Source organism: Bison bison, unplaced genomic scaffold (assembly GCF_000754665.1).
Source record: "Bison bison bison isolate TAMUID 2011002044 unplaced genomic scaffold, Bison_UMD1.0 scf7180017864037, whole genome shotgun sequence".
NCBI lineage: Eukaryota > Metazoa > Chordata > Mammalia > Artiodactyla > Bovidae > Bison > Bison bison.
The window spans coordinates 8,656,214-8,678,569 of NW_011494609.1; the positions used below are offsets into that span (position 1 = coordinate 8,656,214).

The following is a 22,356-nucleotide window of genomic DNA, read 5'->3' on the forward strand; positions in this document are numbered from 1 at the left end:
AGAGCTTCTCCATCTTTGGCTGCAAAGAATATAATCAATCTGATTTCAGTGTTGACCATCTGGTGATGTCCATGTGTAGAGTCTTCTCTTGTGTTGTTGGAAGAGGGTGTTTGCTATGACCAGTGCGTTCTCTTGGCAAAACTCTATTAGCCTTTGTCCTGCTTCATTCTGTATTCCAAGGCCAGATTTGCCTGTTACCCCAGGTGTTTCTTGACTTCCTACTTTTGCATTCCAGTCCCCTATAATGAAAAGGACACCTTTTTTTGGGTGTTAGTTCTAAAAGGTCTTGTAGGTCTTCATAGAACCGTTCAACTTCAGCCTCTTCAGCATTACTGGTGAGGCATAGACTTGGATTACTGTGGTATTGAATGGTTTGCCTTGGAAACGAACAGAGATCATTCTGTCGTTTTTGAGATTGCATCCCAGTACTGAATTTTGGACTGTTTTGTTGACCATGATGACTACTCCATTTCTTCTAAGGGATTCCTGCCTACAGTAGTAGATATAATGGTCATCTGAGTTAAATTCACCCATTCCAGTACATTTCAGTTCACTGATTCCTAGAATGTCGACATTCACTCTTGCCATCTCCTGTTTGACCACTTCCAATTTGCCTTGATTCATGGACCTAACAGTCCAGGTTCCTATGCAATATTGCTCTTTACAGCATTGGACCTTGCTTCTATCACCAGTCACATCCACAGCTGGGTATTCTTTTTGCTTTGGCTCCATCCCTTCATTCTTTCTGGAGTTATTCTCCACTGACCTCCAGTAGCATATTAGGCACCTACTGACCTGGGGAGTTCCTCTTTCGGTATCCTATCATTTTGCCTTTGCATGAACATGCATATAAATATATGTGAGTACGGATGATGTTTTAATTCATCTGTTCCCCACAGTTAGTACTATCCTATACACATTGTTCTGCAATTTACCTTGTGTTTTTTTACATCAGTGCATAAATACCTCCTCATGATCATTTTTAAAAACTTCAAGTATTCTATTGTATGGGTGTATCATAATTGATTTCAGGTGCTTATTTTCAATTTAATTATCTCTTCCACAGTACTTGCATGCTTCCACAATTTATCAGGTTCAGAATAAGGATGTGTATTTTGTAGTCCTTTGGGGATTATGATCTCAGAAAAGTTTTATAGAGTAATTAATGTCTTCTGAATGTTTTCAGTGGAAAGCCATGAATCAGTCAAGACATTTACCAGATACCTATAGGGATAATGCTGCCAGCACGGAGCAGGCCATTTTCACCAATGGTAGGAATGATCTAGAAGCACACAAGTACTGTGAACACTCTTTCCAGAAGACACTCTCTGTGACTCCAGGAGAGATGTGTGGGCTGCAGGGCGGGGGCAGCACTCACCTGTGTCTCACCCAGGTGTCACACTCGCTGGCTCGCTCTGTGTAGTTCTCCGGCAGGAAACCCCGGCAGCCCGTCCGCTGCGAGATCCCGATCACCCAGCCCTCGCTGGCTTCCTCCTGCTGCGTGGGGTCCACAAAGATGTAGTCCCCGGGGCTGAGCGTCAACTCATCCACGTTCTGGGGTTTGTACTGGAATAGGACCCGCAGGGTCTGGAAAGGAGGCGGGAGTCTTCAGGTGTCAAGTAAGGGCGGGTTCTATGTCTCCAGGACACACCCAAGCCTTTGGCTGATGTCAGTGGAATGTGACCAAAGGATGCAAAGATTTCTTTGGAGAGATTTAGAAATGGGTATTGGTATCTACCTGTCATGTCTCTGTCTCTCTCATTTATCTACCAAATTATCTGTATTTGTGCTCACTCAGTCATGTCCCACTCTCTGTGACCTTATGGATGGTAGCTTGCCAGGCTCCTCTTTTCATGGGATTCTCCAGGCAAGAATACCAAAGTTGGTAGCCATTTCCTTCTCTGGGGGAGTCTTCCTGACCCAGGGATCAAACCTGAATCTCCTGTACTGGCAGGCAATTCTTTACCATTAGTGCTACCCATCTATCATCTATTTAACATCTATCAATCATCCATCATCTATATTTCTGTATCTATTATCTATCTATCCATCATCTACTAAACATCTACTTACCTGTCTATCCTCTATCAATTATCAATCTATACCTATCTATTTATCTGTCTACCTACTTACCTATCTACCTCTGTTTACTTATTATATGAAAAATCTCAAAGCATAACCAGATGTCACATCCACCCCCATTGGAGTGAGGTTATTTACAGTTTCTCCCATGTGAAGGAACACAGTGGATTCATACTTGTTCCATGGGTCTGAAAAGGAGTATAACAAAATCTTCTAAACCAATCAATCCCATAGGGAGGAAGTCCTGGACTGAGGCGTCACTAAATCACTATTTAAACAAATTAATAAGCAACATAATGCATTCATAAATCTTTGCAACAGTCCATTTTTAATACCAGTCCCACAGGGAGGGAGTCCTGGACTGAGGCTTCACTCTAGTCACTATTTAAACAAATTAATAGCCAACATAATGTATTCATAAATCTTTGCAACAGTCCACTTTTAATACCAGAAATGTTCCTTTTCTCCCCTCCAAATTTCTGGATGTCTGCAACTTATAAATAAAAGAATGTTAATTCCAAAATGCAGGCAACAAAATGATTTTCAAGAAGGGATTCAAATTCTTCCTTCTACTGAGATAGCTCCAGCCAAGGGCTCTTGGGGTCAGGGCTGTGTCAGGCAGGCAGCAGCTCACCAGATCCCAGGGTGGGGGGTCCAGTCCAGCCACCCACCTGGGCTTACCCACCTGGGCTTACCCACCTGGTAGTGTACAAAGCGCATGTCCCGGGAGTAGAGCGTGGCTGTCCACTGGCAGCTGTGGCTGGGGTTGATGGCTCTGGCCAGCTGCTCCAGCGTCCTCTGGTGGTGAGGGTAGAACTTGTGGGCCAGGGTGAGATGCAGCTGCTTGGTGCAAGGCTTCACCGTGCAGTCTGTGAAAGGAGGTACATGGGCACCTTGACCCAGATGGCTGTACTGCACGCCCAGGGCTCCCCGTCCAGAGCGGTTACGCGACCAGGGTGGCGATGCAAATGCTTTTACACAGGGTCCTATCTCTGCCCATTCTCACCCCCGCCCCCTGCACCAGTGCTTTCCTGATGAGGCGAGTTCTTGGCCCAGATGGGCTGCTGCATGGAGGTCAGTTTGTGACGGAGACGGCTGGGAGCGTGCACATCTGACCAGGAAGCAGGTGAGCAGAGAGAGTAGAGATACAGGTTTAGGGGTACATGCTTGGAGGGGGGGTCTGTCAATTTGCAAGCTAGTTGCTCCAACAATTGATTCAAATCTCCCTCGTCCCCTGGGATGCACATGTTTCTTGGTGGCCTGGATGGGTTGGGATCCCAGCCAGGTCATGGTTTTTTGTTCAGTTGCCAAGTCTCTGGAAGAAAACACCCCAGCACCTCTAATATCCATCTGGCTTTGTGAAGCAGGAAGACTTCAGAGTGGCCAGGCCCTGGCCTTTTTGAGTGACCTCTGTCCCCCAGGCCCCAGCTCTCCTGGTCCTCATTCCAGGGCCCTCAGGTCAGTGGGCGGTGGTGTCCCCGAAGCAGCCAGGATCTGATTTCAGCCAGGCCACAAAGCGGCTCTGTTCTGGGGAGGCAGTGATCAGTGGAACTGCACAGACTCGGGAAGCAGATAGACCTGACTTTAGACCCACCTGCCCCATTTGGCAGGTAACCTTGGGGAGTGTCTTGGTCTGACTCAGCTTCAGTTTCAACAGCAACAACCTGAGGGTGAGGATGGCTGGTGTGGCCTGGGAAACCAGCCTCTTAACTCTAAGGTCCCCCAGAGACTTCTGGTAGACAATAGTTTCTTGCATGTTCAATTGCTTCAGTTGTGTCCGACTGTGTGCGACACTATGGACTGTAGCCCGCGAGGCTCCTCTGTCCATGGGATTCTCCAGGCAAGAATACTGGAGTGGGTTTCCATGCCCTCCTCCAGGGGATCTTCTCAACCCAGGGATCGAACCTGCATCTCTTATGACTCCTGCATTGGCAGGCAGGTTCTTAACCACTAGTGCCGCCTGGGAAGCCCAGATATTAGTTACCCACGGGCAACACTGAGAGGCACACAAGGACGTGTCCTCAACCGAGCAATGTCAATGACACACTTCCTGGAGCCCAGACGTGGCGGCCCCACTAACGTCTTTATCCTCTGTCTGAGCCTTTGGTAGTAAAAGAGAAACCGCTGAGGTCTCCATGCCCCAAGTTGCGGGGATTGAGGCGCCTGAAATATGAGAGTGTGTGGGCGGCAGGGAAATTCCTTTTCTCGGGTGTTCCAGCTGTAGTGGGGAGGGCTGTCTTGCTGGGGGTGAGTCAGCACGGCCTGGGAAGGGCCCGCCACGGTAGTCATCCGAGAGATCACTGAGTCACTGGCCTTCTGAATGGACACTTGTGTATCTTCTCTCCATGGCCCATGCCCCTGAGGACTGTGCCCTGGGCAGGGACACATGTGCTGGCAAGGCCCCCTGGAGCTGTGACTGACCCCTCCTGACCCAACAGGGTCAGGCCTGGGGCAGTGGCCATGGAGGGCAGGGCAGAACCAGCTCAGAGTTGGGTGATGGACAGGGGGTCAAAACCAGCTCTCGCAGGACAGGGGCTGGTCAGCAGGAGACCCAGGTGGAGCAGGAGAGGGCTGGACTCCAGGGCCAGCTTTAACACTCACTGGCTCGGGGACTTTGTCGGTTTCCTGCACTGATGTCACAAATGACCACACACTGGGCGGCTTAAAACAATGGAGATTTGTCCTCATGGTTCTGGAGCTGGAAATCCAAAGCCAAGGTGTCGCGGGCCACCCCCTCTGAAGGCTCTCTGGGAGGGTCCCTCCTTGTTTCCTCCAGCTCCTTGGCTCATTGCCGCATCACTTCAACGCCTGGCATCTCCTCTGTGTCCCTGTGTTTTCTCGTCTCACGAGGACACTGGCCACTGGACTTAAGGCCTGTCCTACACTAGTGTGACCTCAACTACTTACATCTACAAAGACCTTATTTCCAAAGAAAGTCCTTTTCAGAGGTTTTGGGAGATGTGAATTCTAGGGGACACTCTTCAACTCATGATAGTGACCTCAGGCGGGTCACAGCCCTTCACGGCCCTTGGTCACTCCACTTTTAAAATGAGTGGCCATTGAGAGTCCCTTTGGGGCGGGAGCAGGGGGCTGTGAAAGTAAGGCAGGCACTGGTTCTGTGTGAGGGCTAGCAGCTGACACACTGCATGCTGACAAGAGCCATGTCATCCTTTTAGAGTCAAGGGGACTCAAGAGTCATCATCAGAACTCAGGTTTACATAAAGGAGATCATTCCTCACAAATGACAACTCGCTCCAGTATTCTTGTCTAGAAAATCCCACGGATAGCGAAGCCGGGTGGGCTACAGTACATGGGGTTGCAAAGAGTCAGACATGACTGAGCAACTGAGCACTCCTCAAAGACATGGCTAAGTTTATAGCTATCTAGAACATATGACCCCAGACTCGTCAAGCCAGCCTCCAGGTGGAAATCTGGGATTGATGAAACTAGTCATGTGGCCAGGATCGAAGTTCATACCCGTCTTGGGGGCAGAGGGGGGTCCTCCCGTCAGGGCGCCATGGTCTCTCTGAGTCTCAGACACAGAAAACACAGCAGTGCTGAGCACCTCTGTGTTCTAGGACCACTAGGACGTTCCCAGACAGGTTGCACTGTTAGAAGGTTGGGCCCAGTCATTCGAAAAGAAAGATGACTCAAGGGTCAGAAGACACGATTCAGGGTCACATCACCAACCAGGAATGAGGGAAAATTCACACCTGAGGTCAAGTCCAGAACACTTCCCACTAAACCCTGGCTGGAGCCCCAGTCCCAAGACCAGGGCTGCTGGTTGAGAAAAGGGAGTTTGGCTGATTCTCAAAGTGAGTCTAGGTAATGCACCTCCCCCTCCATCCCCCTACCAAGAGGCCAAGGAGACTAGACTATGCTCATACCTAAAAAACTTAAACAAATCAACTAGGACTTGTGTTTTACACATAGTGCTGGCCCCTTGAGGACAGGTGTCCCAAGTGGGATGTGGGGCTGGGGTAGGCACCCCAGCCTACAATCCCCATCGTCATGTGGCCGCACAATGACCGCCCGGGGCCATTTCCCAGCAGCTGAGTGTTTTGAAAAACCACATCAATACAACAAGGCTATTCTCACTTAGAGAAGAGCCCTCTGCTTGCTCGGAGGCTATTTGCTCACTTTTCTTAAAAATTAAATTATTTTGGCATATCAGTTCAGTTCAGTCGCTCCATCATGTCCGACTCTTTGCGACTCCAAGGACTGCAGCGAGCCAGGCTTTCCTGTCTTTCACCATCTCCCAAAGTCTGCTCAAACTCTTGTCCATTGAGTCAGTGATGTCATCCAACCATCTCATCCTCTGTCGTCCCCTTCTCCTCCTGCCTTCAATCTTTCCCAGCATCAGGGTCTTTTCCAACGAGTCAGTTCTTCACATCAGGTGGCCAAAGTTATTGGAGTTTCAGCGTCAGTCCTTCCAATGAATACTCAGGACTGATTTCCTTCAGGATGGACTGGTTGGGAAGTCCAAAGTCAGTCAGTTATGCATATACACGTATCCATTCTTTTCAGATTCCTTTCCCATATAGGTCACTACAGAGTACTGAGTAGAGTCCCCTGTGCTGCACTGGTTTAGTTGCTCAGTCGTGTGCAACTCTTATAGTGACTCCATGGACTTTAGCACACCAGGGGCCCATGGGATTTCCTAGGCAAGAATACTGGAGTGGGTTTCCATTTCTACTTCCAGGGAATCTTCCCAACCTTGGGATTGAGCTTGCATCTCCTGCACTGGCAGATGGATTCTTAACCACTGAGTCACAGGGGAAGTCCCATACCACACAGCAGGTTCCTACTAGTTATCTATTATTTTACACGGAGTAGTGTGTATATGTCAATCCCCATTACCCAGTTCATCCCTTCCCCATTCTTGGTAACCATAAGTTTGTTTTCTACATCTGTGACTCTATTTCTGCTTTGTAAATATGGTCATTTGTGCCTTTTTTTTTTTTTTAGATTCCACAGATCAGCGATATCAAATGGTGTTTGTCTCTGTCTAACTTACTTTACTCAGGTTTCTGAAGGACATTCTGGCATTTTATGGAGGTTCTAGGTAATTGTTAAGCCACAGGCTAAGGCTAAGTCATAGCTGTTGGCCGTAAAGGGCCAGGTGAGGGCTGAAGTGGCCTGGTGATGGTGTAGGCACCCCCATGTCCCGCCACCAGACTAGCTCGCAGGCTGACCATCACTGCACTGGGGAACAGCCTCACTCCTGCTGCCCTGGGCTCCACTCCTAGCATCCAAGTGTGGCGAGCCCAGCCCCAGGCACAAAGGGACTCCCTTCTGTAAACCGGGGCTCTCTGTGCACCACTGCCCAGGGCTGCCTACCTGCCAAGACGGAGGCTTCTGTGGCGAACATCACAGCAAATTCCCGGATGATGTCTGCAGGGCTGTCGTCCACAAAGAAGCCCAGGTAGCTAATGGAAGAATGGAGAACCAGAGGCACAGCCGAGGGGAATGCGCACAGGGTCCTGTCACCAGCTCTCTTCAGTGCCTCGTATAGATACTCCACCTTCTGGTCCTCGCACTGAGGGACAGAGACAGGTCGGTCACCTGTTACCTTAACTGATGAGAACCAGGCAGCCACGGGAGCCTCCTTTTTGCTCCCGACACTGTAACACAATTTACCTGGTCCCAGTGTTTGGGATTATGGGTCTGTTCTATAGCTGGTCCCCAGTTCCTTAGGCAATTCAGGTCAAGCTCTTATTGGAATGGAATAGCCTCTAAGTGCCCAGGCAGGAAACCCTGGGTCCCTTGAACTTCGTCCTTCACTCCATCTTGAGTTGACCCAACGCCCCCATATTGCATCCTGAGCCCCTCTCCCACTCCCATGGAGCACAGCTATGCTCAGAACTGCATTATTGGCTTCTGGGGGTTCCTGTAGGCTCCACTGATGCAGTCCTGGGGTGTGCTGCTCAGAACGTAACCTACTGAGGAGGGTTGTAGCCTATTCCTTGGCTGCTGGCCTTCAGACTGGGCAGCAGGCCTCGCACTTGGCCGGTGATCAAACCATCCTTGTCTACAAGGGTCTCCTCTGATGTGGTCTTGGCTTATAAGCTCCCCATCAATCCCCACTGTCACCCACACACCCACTATCTGGCCACACAGCTCCTGGCTCAGTGAGGAAGACTCCATGAGGCCATGGGGGACCCCAGTGAACCCCAACACAGTGACCCCCATGGGGAGCTGGCTGATCCCTCCTCTCCCCAGCAGCAGGCTCCCCTGGGTTTCCCATAGCCCCCCTTGCTCTCTGAGCTATGAACCTTATCATTGTTGTTAACACACACCCACAGCTCCCCACTCACCAGGAGCTCACTAAATTCACCCCTGCCATATATTTGCAGCCCTCACAGGCCTGGAAGGCATGGGATATACCCACAGGGCACTCAACTCATAACCGCCATGTAGATGAACATATCTGCACACGTATTTCTTGGCCTCAGGCATGTAACCTTGGAGCATGGAGCCACGTTATACATAGAGCTGTAGTTGACGCCACCATTTGGTGGCTGTATGTTCTTAGAATCAGGCAAAGAGTGAATTCCTGTTACACTCTTCTGCCGGAAAAGGACCCTCAGCCTCTAGGGCAGGGTTGGGGAAAGCGGGGCAGCTCCCTTGGGAGAAGGGAACTGTGTGTGTGATGTGTGTATGTGTGCACTTGCGCCCATGCCTCAGTGGGCTGTGAGGAGCTGGAGCCCCAGGTCAGCTTCCCGGTGGTCATGACCAGGCACATCCATTTCTAAGGTCATGTTCAGAGCTGGCTTGGCTGCCACTCCTTTCCCTGATGAGCTCCCAGGACAAGCCATAAAGGAACCCAGTCGCTGGCCAAGCAGGGTGACCAACTCACCCAGCTTACCTGGACTCTTCTGGATTCAACACCTGGGAATCCCTCCCCACCTCATGGCAAATGATGGTGTTTATCAGGGGCTCTGGGAGGCACTGCTTCTCCTGGGCATCTTCTGGAAACCATCCTGCACAGGTGTGCAGCCCCCTTTCTGTGCAATGCAGAGGAGCCTGGAACAAAGGATTCCTTGGGCCCCAGTGGGACGCTGAGAGTTTGCTGACAGCAGAGCCAGGGTGGTGCGGCGTGTGCCCTCTACATTTTTCTGGTCAGGAGCCCCAGTGTTGTCTTTCCCACCTCATTCTCATGCCTCCCTCTTGTCTTTGAGCAATCCAGGTCCTTCCCAGGACGCCTGCAGAACTGCCTCCTGACCTCTTCTGGGCCAGAGAGCTGGTCCCCAAGGCAGGAAGAAGTCCTGCATCTGCAGCTGGCCAATCTGTTCATTAATTGATCCATCACAGGTTTGTGAAGCTCCCACTCAGGCTGAGGCACTTGCTAGTCTCTGCAGGTACAATAGTGAGCGAAGCCTCCTCCCTGCCTTGAGGGTTTCAGTCCAGTGAGGGATGCCAAGTTGCATCAGACACACTGCCGTGCAACAGGGAAAGAGCCACTAGATAGGGAACAAAGGGATGGTGGGAGCACGGAGCACACAACGCTTCTAGCTGGGGAGATGTTGCTGTTTAGTCACTGGCTCTTTTACGGCCCCATGGACAGTAGCCCATCAGGCTCCTCTTTCCATGGGGTTTTCTAGGCAAGAATACTGGAATGGGTTTCTATTTCCTTCTCCAGGGGAGAAAAATAGATTCCCGACCCAGGGATCAAACCTGCATCTCCTACATTGCAGGTGGATTCTTTACCACTGAACCATCAGGGAAGCCTGCCTGGGGAGGGGGGGTAAGACTCAAAAAGGGAGAGGATAAATGATTTGGGTTCTGAAGGATGAATAGGAGTTGACCAGATGAAGATGAGGAAGAAAGTAAAGGCTATCTCACGCAAACATCACTGTTGTGCACCACTCTATGAAAATAAACCCCTTAGTTTTGCCCCATCACCACCTAGTTATTGCAGGAAATGACTCAGCTACTATGTTAATGAGAATTAAATGTGCCTTGGGCCAACTCACCGTGAAGAAGTCACAGAGCGTTATATGAGGGAAGACCTCGTGGGCTCTGTTCTTGGCACACTGCCGCCTGCTTTCTCTCCAGAAGTCTTGAAGCTTGTCCAGCAGGGGACCGGTGGGGCAGAGGAACAGGGCGTACTCCTGGGGGATGGGGTCGTCCAGAGAAGGGTCATTGCAATGGCAGTGTAGCCTGCAAGAGAGGAAGGGACACTCACCTGGCACTGTGGCCAAACGAGTCTTTCCCCAGGGAAGGCAGAGGGCAGTGCTGATGGTGACTCAGAACAGCCCGCCATGTGTAGAGCACCAGGGTGTCTGCACCCAGGCAGAACTCACCGAGCACAGGGCTGAGTGTGATCGCAGAGGAGCTGGGCATCCACCCAGGTCCCTGTGCTGTGCTAAGTCACTTCAGTCGTGTCTGACTTTGCAACCTCAAGGACTGTAGCCCTCCAAGTTCCTCTGTCCATGGGATTCTCCAGGCAAGAGTACTGGAGTGGGTTGCCCTTTCCTTCTCCAGTGGGTCCTCCCAACCCAGGGATAGAACCTGTGTCTCTTATGTCTCCTGCGTTGGCAGGCAGTTTCTTTACCACTAGCGCCACCTGGGAAACCAGGTCTCAGACCCTGGCTAGTCTGAGTCCCAGGCTAATAACCAAGACAAGGTGAGAAGTTGACCAAAATACTCAAAACCTGGTTTTCTAATGGTCCCTCTGGGTCAGGTATCTCCTTAGGGTTGAAGTTTTCTGGGAAAAACCTGCATTTTAATTTTATCTCAATCTTCAAATTAAGTATAAACATCAAAGCCCCAAAGACCTAGACAGAACTTAGGCAGCTACTCCATTTTCTTTCAGTTCAGAAAGTTATCTACGTTTATTTGGCCGCCGCAAGCTTTGGTTACGGCACGCGGGGTCTTTCGATCCGGCGTGTAGGCGTCAGTATTTGTGGCATGTGGGCTTACTTGCTTCTAGGCATGAGTGATCTTAGTGTGTCCACGCTGTTGCAAGGTGGGTTCTTAACCACTGGACCACCAGGGAAGTCCCAGAAAGTTATTTAAAATACTATGAAAGATGACATACAGCCCCCAAGTCAGGCTCCTTCTCACCAACAGTAAAAAATGAATAAAATTGAGGCAACTGAGAGATACCATTTTCCCACTTGTAAAATTACCAGAATGCCTTTCAGAGGATAAAAGCTAAGCTTCATTTTGTCAAAGGTGCCCAGAGACTGAAGGATGAATTTCTACAACCTTTACATAAAGCAATTTGCCAAGATGTATCAAGAGCGTTAAAATACCCCTTCCATTTGAACTAATAAATCCTTTCCAGAAATTTATTCAAGGCAAAAAGTGCAGATAACACTGCATGTATAAAATGTTTATTATACCATTATTTATAACATGAACGAAGGAAAAAACTAGAAAAGTGATAATAACTTTATCATGTAGTCACTGGAAATTACAGATTCGAATAATTTTTGATGGCTCAGAGAAGTGTTTGTGATATAACATTAAATTTAGAAATCAGGGTACAACCAGTGGAGAAGACATGAGATACACACAAATACCTTCTTCTTAACAATAAAAAAACACCAAGGAGGAAGCTTTGCTCCCTTTATCACAGCTCACTTACCAGCTCTAGGAGAGGAAATCTCAACTCTTAATCTGCTTTGTGCTCTCACAGACATTTAGGTAACAGGTGCATAGATAGCATTTGTGTGTATTATTTAAATCAAAAGCTATTGTTCAAATCATACTACAACTCGCATTTTTTACTCAGCAATATGTTTTTGTAATCTCTCCCTGTTGATACACATACAACTGGTTAAGTGTGTCAGAGTGAACCTTCTAAGGGCTATAAAACAGTCCATACTTCATCCATCCACGCCACTGATGGGCATTTAAATTGTTTTCTTCTTTTAAAACTTCATAGCACTATGATTAAGATCTTTTCACATTCTTTATTTTATTTTATTTTTTTTTTGGCTGCTCTCCGGGGCATGTGGGATCCTAGTTCCCTGACCAGGGATGGAACATGCAGCCACTGCTTTGGAAGCAGAATCTTAACCACTGGACCAGCCACCAGGGAAGTCCCCTGCACACTCTTTTTAGGCTCTTTGTGTTTCTCCAAGGAATGTACTAAGACATGAACTGCCAGGCAGCATCTACTCACATTTTCAGTGTTGATATTCACCCCAAGTTGCAACCAGGAAAGTGAGAGAGAGACTACCTTCCCCTCATCCTCACCACCGCTTGAAGCTGCCTTTTGTTGTTAACGGCATCCTAATTTGCAACCCCCTGATTGCCAGTGAGGTTGGGCCACTCTTGCACAGTCCAGAAGACCCACGGTCTCCCTGATCCTTGGCAGGTCTGCTGATGTCTCTGGCTGAGTCACCATCAGCAGGGACCAACCACGACTCTCACAGCAGTACGTTTATTTTTTACTTCCAATTTGGCCACTGACTTTAAAAGAAATTCAAAATGGATTAAAGATCTAAATGTAAGACCAGAAACTATAAAACTCCTAGAAGAAAACATAGGTAAAACACTCTCGGACATAAATCATAGCAGGATCCTCTATGACCCACCTCCCAGAGTAATGGAAATAAAAGCAAAAATAAACAAATGGGACTTAATTAAACTTAAAAGCTTTTGTACAGTGAAGGAAACTATAAGCAAGGTGAAAAGAAAGCCTTCAGAATGGGAGAAAATAATAGCAAACGAAGCAACTGACAAAGAATTAATCTCAAAAATATACAAGCAATTCCTGCAGCTCAATTCCAGAAAAATAACTGACCCAGTCAAAAAATGAGCCAAAGAACTAAACAGACAGTTCTCCAAAGAAGGCATACAGATGGCTAACAAACACATGAAAAGATGCTCAACATCACTCATTATCAGAGAAATGCAAATCAAAACCACAATGAGGTACCATCTCACGCTGGTCAGAATGGCTGCTATCCAAAAGTCTACAAACAATAAATGCTGGAGAGGGTGCGAAGAAAAAGGAACCCTCTTACACTGTTGGTGGGAATGCAAACTAGTACAGCCACTATGGAGAACAGTGTGGAGAGTCCTTAAAACACTGGAAATAGAACTGCCATACAACCCAGTAATCCCACTGCTGGGCATACACACCGAGGAAACCAGAGTTGAAAGAGACACGTGTACCCCAATGTTCATCACAGCACTGTTTATAATAGCCAGGACATGGAAGCAACCTAGATGTCCATCGGCAGACGAATGGATAAGAAAGCTGTGGTACATATACCCAATGGAATATTACTCAGCTATTAAAAAGAATGCATTTGAATCAGTTCTAATGAGGTGGATGAAGCTAGAGCCTATTATATAGATCGAAGTTAGTCAGAGAGAAAAACACCAATGTGGTATATTAACACATATATATGGAATTTAGAAAGACGGTAACAATGACCCTATATGTGAGACAGCAAAAGAGACACAGAAGTAAGGAACAGGCTTCTGGACTCTGTGGGAGAAGGCAAGGGTGGGATGATGTGAGAGAATAGCACTGAAACACGTATATTATCATATGTGAAACAGATCGCCAGTCCAGGTTCGATGCATGAGACAGGGTGCTCAGGGCTGGTACACTGGGATGACCCAGAGGGATGGGATGGGGAGGGAGGTGGGAGGAAGGGTCAGGATGGGAAACACATGTACATCCATGGCTGATTCATGTCAATGTATGGCAAAAACCACTACAATACTGTAAAGTAATTAGCCTCCAATTAAAATAAATTTAAAAAAAGAAAAGAAATAGGCAATTCAAATAAAATAAAATAAAGTCAGCCTAGTCCAGAGGGTCCTGGGTGTTTCCTTTTTTCCTCTACAGGGGTTGCATTTTTACCCTTGAGTTTTGGAGGCCTAGAGTTTTTGGAGGAGGAGGGGTTTCCCGCTGAGGACACGCTGAGCCCCCAGTGCTCACCATCCTGCTCTGGGAACGGGCCCCCAGCCAGTGGGACCTGGGGTTTCTGTTTGATTTTCTGCAGCTATTCCAGGGTGGAGCATAAGGGGACTTCCCACCGTGGGACAGAGTGATGGCATCACGGCACATGCGGGCGGGCCTGAGTTTTAGAGAACAGGGCGTCCTCTTTGATTCCTGGGGCAGGAGAGCAAGGCTCATAGCAGTGGGCGGGTGGCAAAGCCGCAGAGCTGGAGGCTGGCAGGGCCGCCTGGAACCCAGAGCTCCCCTGCACCCAGCACCCTTAAGGTGCAACGTGCCAAGGCCTGGGGGCTCTCACCACCACCTGCCAGTTCTCACTCCATCAGAAGTGGAGAGAGTGGCGACCTCGATTTCACATCAGCAAAAATGTCTCTTTCTTGTTTATTCAACAACAAACCACATGAATGTTTCTCTTCATTGATAGTCACATTGGGATCATATCAGAATTTTAAGAAATCTTAAGAAAGCGTTGTTCAGAGTTTTCTCTCTTTTGTTTTCCGTTCTAGCTGGGGTTTTTTTACTGCTTTCCCTGGGCACCGTGGGCTGTGTAGAGGTGCCCGCCCGCCCGGGGGATCCTGGGGACCTCCCAGCTCCCCTGCAGAGACCCTACAACCTGCAGGCCCCCCACTCACCAGTTTGACGCCTCCTCTGCCGTCTTCCTTCCAGTGGCTGCCAATGCCTTGAGCCTGTGGGAGGCAGAGTGCAAGGAGCTCTCAGAACGCTAACTTTCATTCTTTGGAAAAGGTCGGGGTTGGGGGGCTGTCTCCACAATACAGCGGACCTTCAGGAGGGACCCCAGAGAGCTGGATGGGGAGACCTCAGAGTGTGATGCAGTGCCCAGACCTCCACCCTCTGCGCAGCATCACTGTGGTTTGGGAAACAGACTGCTTGCATCTCTCCACTCCCACCCATGATTTCCCTTCCCTGACCCCACCCCCAGTCCCTGGCATGGAGACCAAGGGTTCATGTCCTGAGGTTCACCCATGCCTGAATCCCACCTCCCTGACCCTCTCCCATGCACTCTCAGATCTTCAAGGCAGCCATGCAGGGCCACGTCCCTGGCTTGTACATGTGCCTCCCTGACCACATGCCCTAGGGGAAATGGCACAGGGTCTTCCAGGCTTGGCTCAGGTGTTCTTCTTCCAGGAAGCCCTCCCTAAAGTGCTCAAGGAGGGTGCGCGTGCAGCTCTCCTGTGCTTCCCCACCACACACATGGCACCTTGCTCCTCATCTCAATGGACTCGTGTTCGCCTGCCTGTCCAACCATCTGTGAGCTCCCTGGGCTTAACCATGTCTTACTCATCCTTGCTGTATGTACAGTGAATTGAGTTTAACCGAAGGGGCCCAAACTAGACAGAATGGAGTTTGATGAAGGCAATTCATCCTCAAATTTAGCCTGGATATCGCCAGGAACCTGAGATGGCCACTGCCCAGTGGGGCTATTTCAGAGGATGCTGGTGGGCCTGAGGCCTTCTGGAGAGGTTAGCAGGAGACTTACCAGGGTGCTCCCACCCCAGGGAGACACTTAAAACAGGTTTCTCCAACTCCAACACGTAGCTAATGTTTAAACTGGAAGGAATTGGGTTTATTTTGGTCACGCTTTGCAGCATATGAGATCTTAGCTCCCCAACCAGGAATTGAACCCACACCCCTTGCACTGAAAGTATGGCGCCTTAACCACTGGACCATCAGGAAAGTCCTTAAATTGGAAGGAATTTTAAGTATGTGTCTAACGGCAACTTCAGTCACATAATAAAGAGTGAATGTTACAGGCACTGGGACTGGGGTTCCAGCCCTGCCCCTCCACTACCATCCCTTTCTTGCCTCTATGTCCTCGTCTGCACCTGATGGACGGTGTCCAGCCTACGGCAGGCACCCGTGCATGCCTGATCCTGTTCCTGTCTCACAGACTCCCGGTTTACTATGAACGTGACGTGACAACAAAGTCCTGATTTGGTTTGGGGAGAAAAGAGGTCTAGCCTCAGTCATTCCGTCCAGTTGGGCAGGGGTTTGTTATCTGTTTAAAGTGATTGCCCCCTCCCACATCCACAGTCACCTAAGGGGACTTCTGATGCATTTCCCATGTGAATACAGGCACGAAAAGGACCAGATCTAAGAACAACGTGGAAGCTGCCACCACTGTCAGGCTCAAAGCTCATCATTCTGGGGGGATCTTTCCCTGGAGGAGGGCATGGCAACCCACTCCAGTATTCTTACCTGGAGAATTCCATGGACAGAGGGGCCTGGCAGGCTATAGTCCATGGTGTTGCAAAAGAGTTCACATGACTCACACCTTCACCCTCCCTCTCTGGTGGGGATATTCAGGGTGGAGTCGTCTCTGTGTGGCCCTTCTCCTAAGATCACATCCTCCCTGCTTGGGGGCTTCCTTAACCATTTCTGTTCATTATCACACAGTCAAGAACCCTTACCCACAAGGGGTTTCTCTGCACATTTAGAAGTAACATTCCTGTGTATTTCAACAGGTCCCAGCATCAGAGACCACCCCTGACCGATGTAGGGGCTTTTACAACGAGTCTCAAAAGCCATCTGTGATTATCCAAACTGCTCACAGAGAGGGTACAGCCAGGCGTCTCCAAACCCTGGTTCCAATTTCACAAACCTCGGGATCCCACCATCACCAGACAGCAACGTTTGTCTTTAAAAGGCAAAGCGCGTGTCGTTTATAAAAGCAGAAAAGGCCTCATTTTGAGATGAATCTCGGGCCCGCAGGGTGCACCCCTTGACAGGAAGTCAGGGCTCTGAGCCGCCCGCAGTTCTGTGGCCACAGCAGGGTCAGCTTGGGGTCCAGGGAGCCGGGCCAGGCCAGGCGGTACTCACGCGGTGTGCGCTGGGAACCCCATGCCCAGGAGGGGGTCCAGGAGGGAAGGGGTGCTGCGGCCCTTGAGTTTATTGAAGACTTTGGCATAGAGCTGGGTCTCGCCTGCTGCCATCGCTTCCTGCTGCAGACTGAGGCGAGCAGATAAAGCTGAGAGGCTGAGGCTGAGAAGAAAACCTCAAGCCCTTTCTGATCTTTCTGACAAAGCTAATATCCTGTTTGCATGAGATACTGCTTTTCAGAGTTCTCTTTGCAGAGTGTGGATGCAGGGCCCACCAAGCCCCTTCCACAGTGGGGTTTGGGGTCAGGAGGTCATGGGATCGGCCTTGGTTCTGACTTGGGCTGCACTTGGGAGGAGTCTGCCTGGCATGGGTGGGAAGGGAGGCTGGGGGAGGGGAATCCGGGGTGGGGTTCTTTACTGGGTCCCACTGGCGGCAGAACCCTGAGCCACCTGGATCTTAGTTTCCCTGTCTGTAGAAGACATTAAACTACCCTGTATCAGCTGTCCCTCATAGTTTTAAATTTTCTGGCTCTTTTAGTTGTTCATTGATTTCTTTTCTGTAAAAACGTTATAAAGTTTAACACGCATGCAGAAAAGCTGGTGAATCCTACGGGTAGAGCTCCTTGCGTTTTCATAGTGGACTCACACCCCTAATCCTCCAGGACCAGCAGCAAAACAGAGGTCCTCGACCTGGGAGTTTTGGCCCCCATTCCCAGGGACCACTGGCATTGTTGGGAGACATTTTGATTGTCACAACCAGAGGAGGGGGTGTTTGCTAACTGTGCCTAGTGAGGGGAGGCCAGGAACGCTTCAGCATACACAACAGCAAAGAAGGGCCCAGCTCAAGACGATAACAGTGCCAGAGTTGAGCGCCTCTGTTCTAAACATCATCAGAACCTTGGAAGCCCCCGGGCCCCAGCGCCCCGCCCCCAGCCTCCTAGTTTTCTCTTCCCTTTCCTGTAGCTGTTGCTCTCACTTGTATATTAATTTTGCTCATCTTTGAACCTGACATAAACAGAACCGTATAGTGTGTTCTCTTCCATGTCCGTTCCTTTTGCCCAAAATCACGAGCATGAAATTTATCCTTGTTGAGAGTAACCGTATTTCACTATATTCCTGTATAGTGTTCCATCGGATAAATGCACCATGCTTTATTTCTCTAGTTGTCAGCTGATGTACATTTGGGTGCCTTTCAGACATTCTTGGTATATTTCTTTGAGTACCCGATGCACACATTTCTGTTAAGCACCTGTCTCAGGGTGGGATTGCGCGATCACAGGACGTGTTCGTCCTTCATCAGACACCGCCAAGCAATTTCACTCAGCAGTCGTACCAGCTCGCCCCCTCAGCAGCAGAGGATTGAAGTTCCTGCCCACACTTGATGTTATCATTCTTGCAGCCAATCTGGGGGTGTGTCGTGGTATCTTACTGTGGTTCTAAATTTGCATTTCCCCAAAGGGCGATGACACTGAGCACCTTGAGACGGGTTACTGGGCATTTGGATTTCCTCTTAGGTGAAGGGCCTCTTCTGGCGGTCCGCCATTTTTAAACTGGGTTGTTTGGGCTTTCTTATCCATTTGTGGAAACTCTGGAGACGAATCTTTTGTTGGATGACTTTATTTATTATTTTATTTTTAATTAATTAATTTTTAGTTTTTATCATTTTCAAAAGATTTTTTATTGGCGTATAATTGTTTATAATGCTGTGTTTCTGTGGTACAGAAAAGTGAATCACCTATATGTATACATGTATCCCCTCTTTTTTGGATTTCCCTCCCATTTAGGTCAACACAGAGCACTGAGTAGAGTTCCCTGTGCTCTACAATAGTTTCTCATTAGTTATCTATTTTATACATAGCAGTGTAATATGTATAAAGCATCTACTTCTGCTTCATTGACTATGCTAAAGTCTTTGACTCTGTGGATCACAGCCAACTGTGGAAAACTCTTAGAGAGATGGCAATACCAGACCACCTTACCTGCCTTCCAAGAAACCTGTATGCAAGTCAAGAAGCAACAGTTAGAACTGGACATGGAACAACAGACTGGCTCCAAATTGGGAAAGGAGTACATCAAGGCTGTATATTATCACCCTGCGTATTTAACTTGTATGCAGAGTACATCATGTGAAATGCTGGGCTGGATGAAGCACAGACTGGAATCAAGATTGCCGGGAGAAATATCAATAACCTCAGATACGCAGATGACACCACCCTTATGGCAGAAAGTGAAAAGGAACTAAAAAGCCTCTTGATGAAGGCAAAAGAGGAGAGTGAAAATGCTGGCTTAACACTCAACATTCAAAAATGAAGATCATGACGTCTGGTCCCATCACTTCATGGCAAATAGATGGGGAAACAATGGAAGGTGACAGACTTTATTTTCTGGGCTCCAAATTCACTGCAGATGGTGACTGCAGCCAAGAAATTAAAAGACGCTTGCTCCTTGGAAGAAAAGACAGCATATTAAAAAGCAGAGATATTACTTTGCCAACAAAGGGGTGTCTAGTCAAAGCTATGGTTTTTCCAGTAGTCATGTATGGATGTGAGAGTTGGGCCATAAAGAAGGCTGAGTGCTAAAGAATTGATGCTTTTGAACTGTGGTTTTAGAGAAGTCTCTTAGGAGTCCCTTGGACTGCAAGGAGATCAAACTAGTCAATCCTAAAGGAAATCAGTCCTAAATATTCATTGGAAGGACTGATGCTGAAGCTGAAGCTCCAATACTTTGGCCACCTGATGTGAAGAACCAACTCATTAGAAAAGACCCTGATGCTGGGAAAGATTGAAGGCAGGAGAAGAAGGGGATGACAGAGGATGAGATGGTTGGATGGTATCACTGACTCAGTGGACATGAGTTTGAGCAAACTTCAGGAGATGGTGAAGGACAGGGAAGCCTGCCATGCTGCAGTCCATGGGGTCACAAAGAGTCAGACACAACTGAGCAACTGAACTGAACTGAATAACTTTTTCTGGGCTTCCAGCTCAGTGGGTAAAGACTCCTCCTGCAATGAGGCAGATGCAGAAGACTTATGTTCGGTCTCTGGGTCGGTAAGATCCCTTGGTTGAGAGCATGGCAACTCACTCCAGTATTCTTGCCTGGAGAATCCCCATGGACAGAGACATCTCAAAGAGTTGGACATGACTGAAGCAACTGAGCACATGCAATAACTTCGTCCAAGCTGTGGTCTGCTTTTTAAAAATCTCTTAGTAATGTCTTTGGGTGGAACAACATGTAATTAATTTAGCAATCTTTTCTCTGATTGTTAGGATTTTCTACATCCTGTTGAAGAAATCACTGTTAATACAATATGGATGTAGGTAGATTCATGGGGTCGCAAAGAGTCGGACATGACTGAGCGACTGATCTGATCTGATCTGATGTTTTCTTCTTGGCATTTTACCAAGTTTACAATTCATATTAAGCTCTACTATCCATTTGAATTAATTTTATATATGGTGGGAGGTAGAGGTGAAAGTTCATTTATTCCCCACGTTTTTGTTCACTGAAAGGACTATCCTTTGCCCAGTGAATTGCAGTAGAATGTTTACTATAAGTCAGTTGATTGAATATGTATCAGCCTGTTTCTGACTCTATTATGCTTTATTATTTGATTGTTCAATTTTGTGTCCACATTACACTATTTTGATTACTGTGGTACCGAGCCCTCTGATTTTGTCTCCTCCTTCAAGGTTGTTTGCTTCTCTACACCCTTTGATTTTTCATATAAATTTAAAAGTCAAGTTGCTGTAGTGGGCCATTGGAAGGTGCAGAAAGACTCTTATATGTTGCCAAACTGGTTCTCAACAAAGGGGCCAATGTAATTCATAAAGTGTTAGTCACTCAGTCGTGTCCAATGCTTTGTGACCCCATGGGCTGTAGCCTGCCAGGCTCCTCTGTCCATGGCATTCTCCAGGCAAGAATACTGGAGTGGGTTGCCATTCCCTTCTCCAGGGGATCTTCCTGACCGAAAGATCGAACCTGGATCTCTCCCATTGGCAGGCCAATTTTTTACAGTCTAAGCCTCCAGGGAAGTCAATGTAATTCACAGAGGAAAGGATAATGCTTTCAACAAATCGTGCTGTTAACTGCACATCAGTATGGAGAAAGTATGAATCTCAACACTTTCTTCACATTGTGTCCCCAAATTAACTCAAAATGTATGATGGACCTAAATGTAAAAGCTAAAACTGTGAAACTTCTAAAAGAAAAAAGAAATCTTTCCTATGTTGGAGATTGCCAAGTTTTCTTAGTACATAAAAAGAATGAATCATACAAGCAGAAAATTGATAAATTTGGCTTCAAAATTGAAAACATTTACTCTTTAAAAGACATCATAAGGAAAATAAAAAGACCATGCACAGACAGGGATAGGATATCATCATAAACACACCTGACACAGGACTTAGATCCAGAATATAATATAATATAATATAATATAATATAATATAATATAATATAATTGCATATGTATCCACTTGGGTGTAGTAGTGTTAGTCGTTCAGTCGTGTCCCACTCTTTGTATATATATATAATTTTCTCAATAATAAGAAAACAAACAATCCAGTTTAAAAATAGGCAAAAGATCTAAATGAACACTTAACAAAAGAAGATACAGAAATGGCTATTGAGGACGTGAAAGCTATTGAATATCATTAGTCATCAGGAAAATGTAAATTAAAACCACAACATGATGCCGAATACACTTACTGTGCTGTGCTTAGTCGCTCAGTCGTGTCTGACTCTTTGCATCCCTATAGACTGTAGTCTGCCGGGCTCCTCTGTCCATGGTGATTTTCCAGGCAAGAATACTGGAGTGGGTTGCCACACCCTCCTCCAAGGGATCTTCCCAACACAGGGACTGAACCCAGGTCTCCCACATTGCAGGCAGATTCTTTACAGTCTGAGCCACCAGGGAAGCCCAAATACACCTACTAGAAGAGCTAAATTTGAAAAGACAGACAGTACCAAGTATTGGCAAGGCTGTGGAATAATTGGAACTCTCACAAGGCTGTGGAATAATTGGAACTCTTGTACGGTGCTGGTAGGAATGCAAAATTGTCCAACATTTTGACATTTGAGTTTCTTATAGTTAAACATACATTTGCTATATGACCAAGTCATTCCTAGCAATCTTCCAGGGAGAAATAAAAATGTATGTCCACACTAAAACTTTACATGAACCTCCCTGATGGCTTTATTCACAGGAGACCCAAACTGGAAAAAATTCAAATGTCCATCAACTGGTGAATGGATACAAAAATTATGCTATATTCAATCAGATCAGATGAGATCAGTCGCTCAGTCATGTCCAACTCTTTGCGACCCCATGAATCGCAGCACGCCAGGCCTCCCTGTCCATCACCAACTCCCGGAGTTCACTCAGACTCACGTCCATCAAGTCAGTGATGCCATCCAGCCATCTCATCCTCTGTCGTCCCCTTCTCCCCCTGCCCCCAATCCCTCCCAGCATCAGAGTCTTTTCCAATGAGTCAACTCTTTGCATGAGGT

At 47.7% G+C, this 22,356-nt stretch overlaps 1 protein-coding gene across 1 annotated transcript in view; it reads right to left on the reverse strand.

Annotated features, from left to right (window-relative positions):
* Positions 1–17,005, reverse strand: part of UBASH3A (ubiquitin associated and SH3 domain containing A) — a 41,690-nt gene extending 24,685 nt beyond the window's left edge. The window contains exons 1-6 of the mRNA XM_010834929.1: positions 16,850–17,005; positions 14,644–14,697; positions 10,059–10,245; positions 7,423–7,621; positions 2,782–2,951; positions 1,379–1,587 (exon numbers count right to left, since the gene is read on the reverse strand). Of these exons, the coding sequence (XP_010833231.1) occupies positions 1,379–1,587; positions 2,782–2,951; positions 7,423–7,621; positions 10,059–10,245; positions 14,644–14,697; positions 16,850–16,962 (932 nt within the window). The 5' untranslated portion in view covers positions 16,963–17,005. The remainder of the gene's footprint in view (positions 1–1,378; positions 1,588–2,781; positions 2,952–7,422; positions 7,622–10,058; positions 10,246–14,643; positions 14,698–16,849) is intronic.
* Between the last annotated feature and the right edge of the window lie 5,351 nt (positions 17,006–22,356).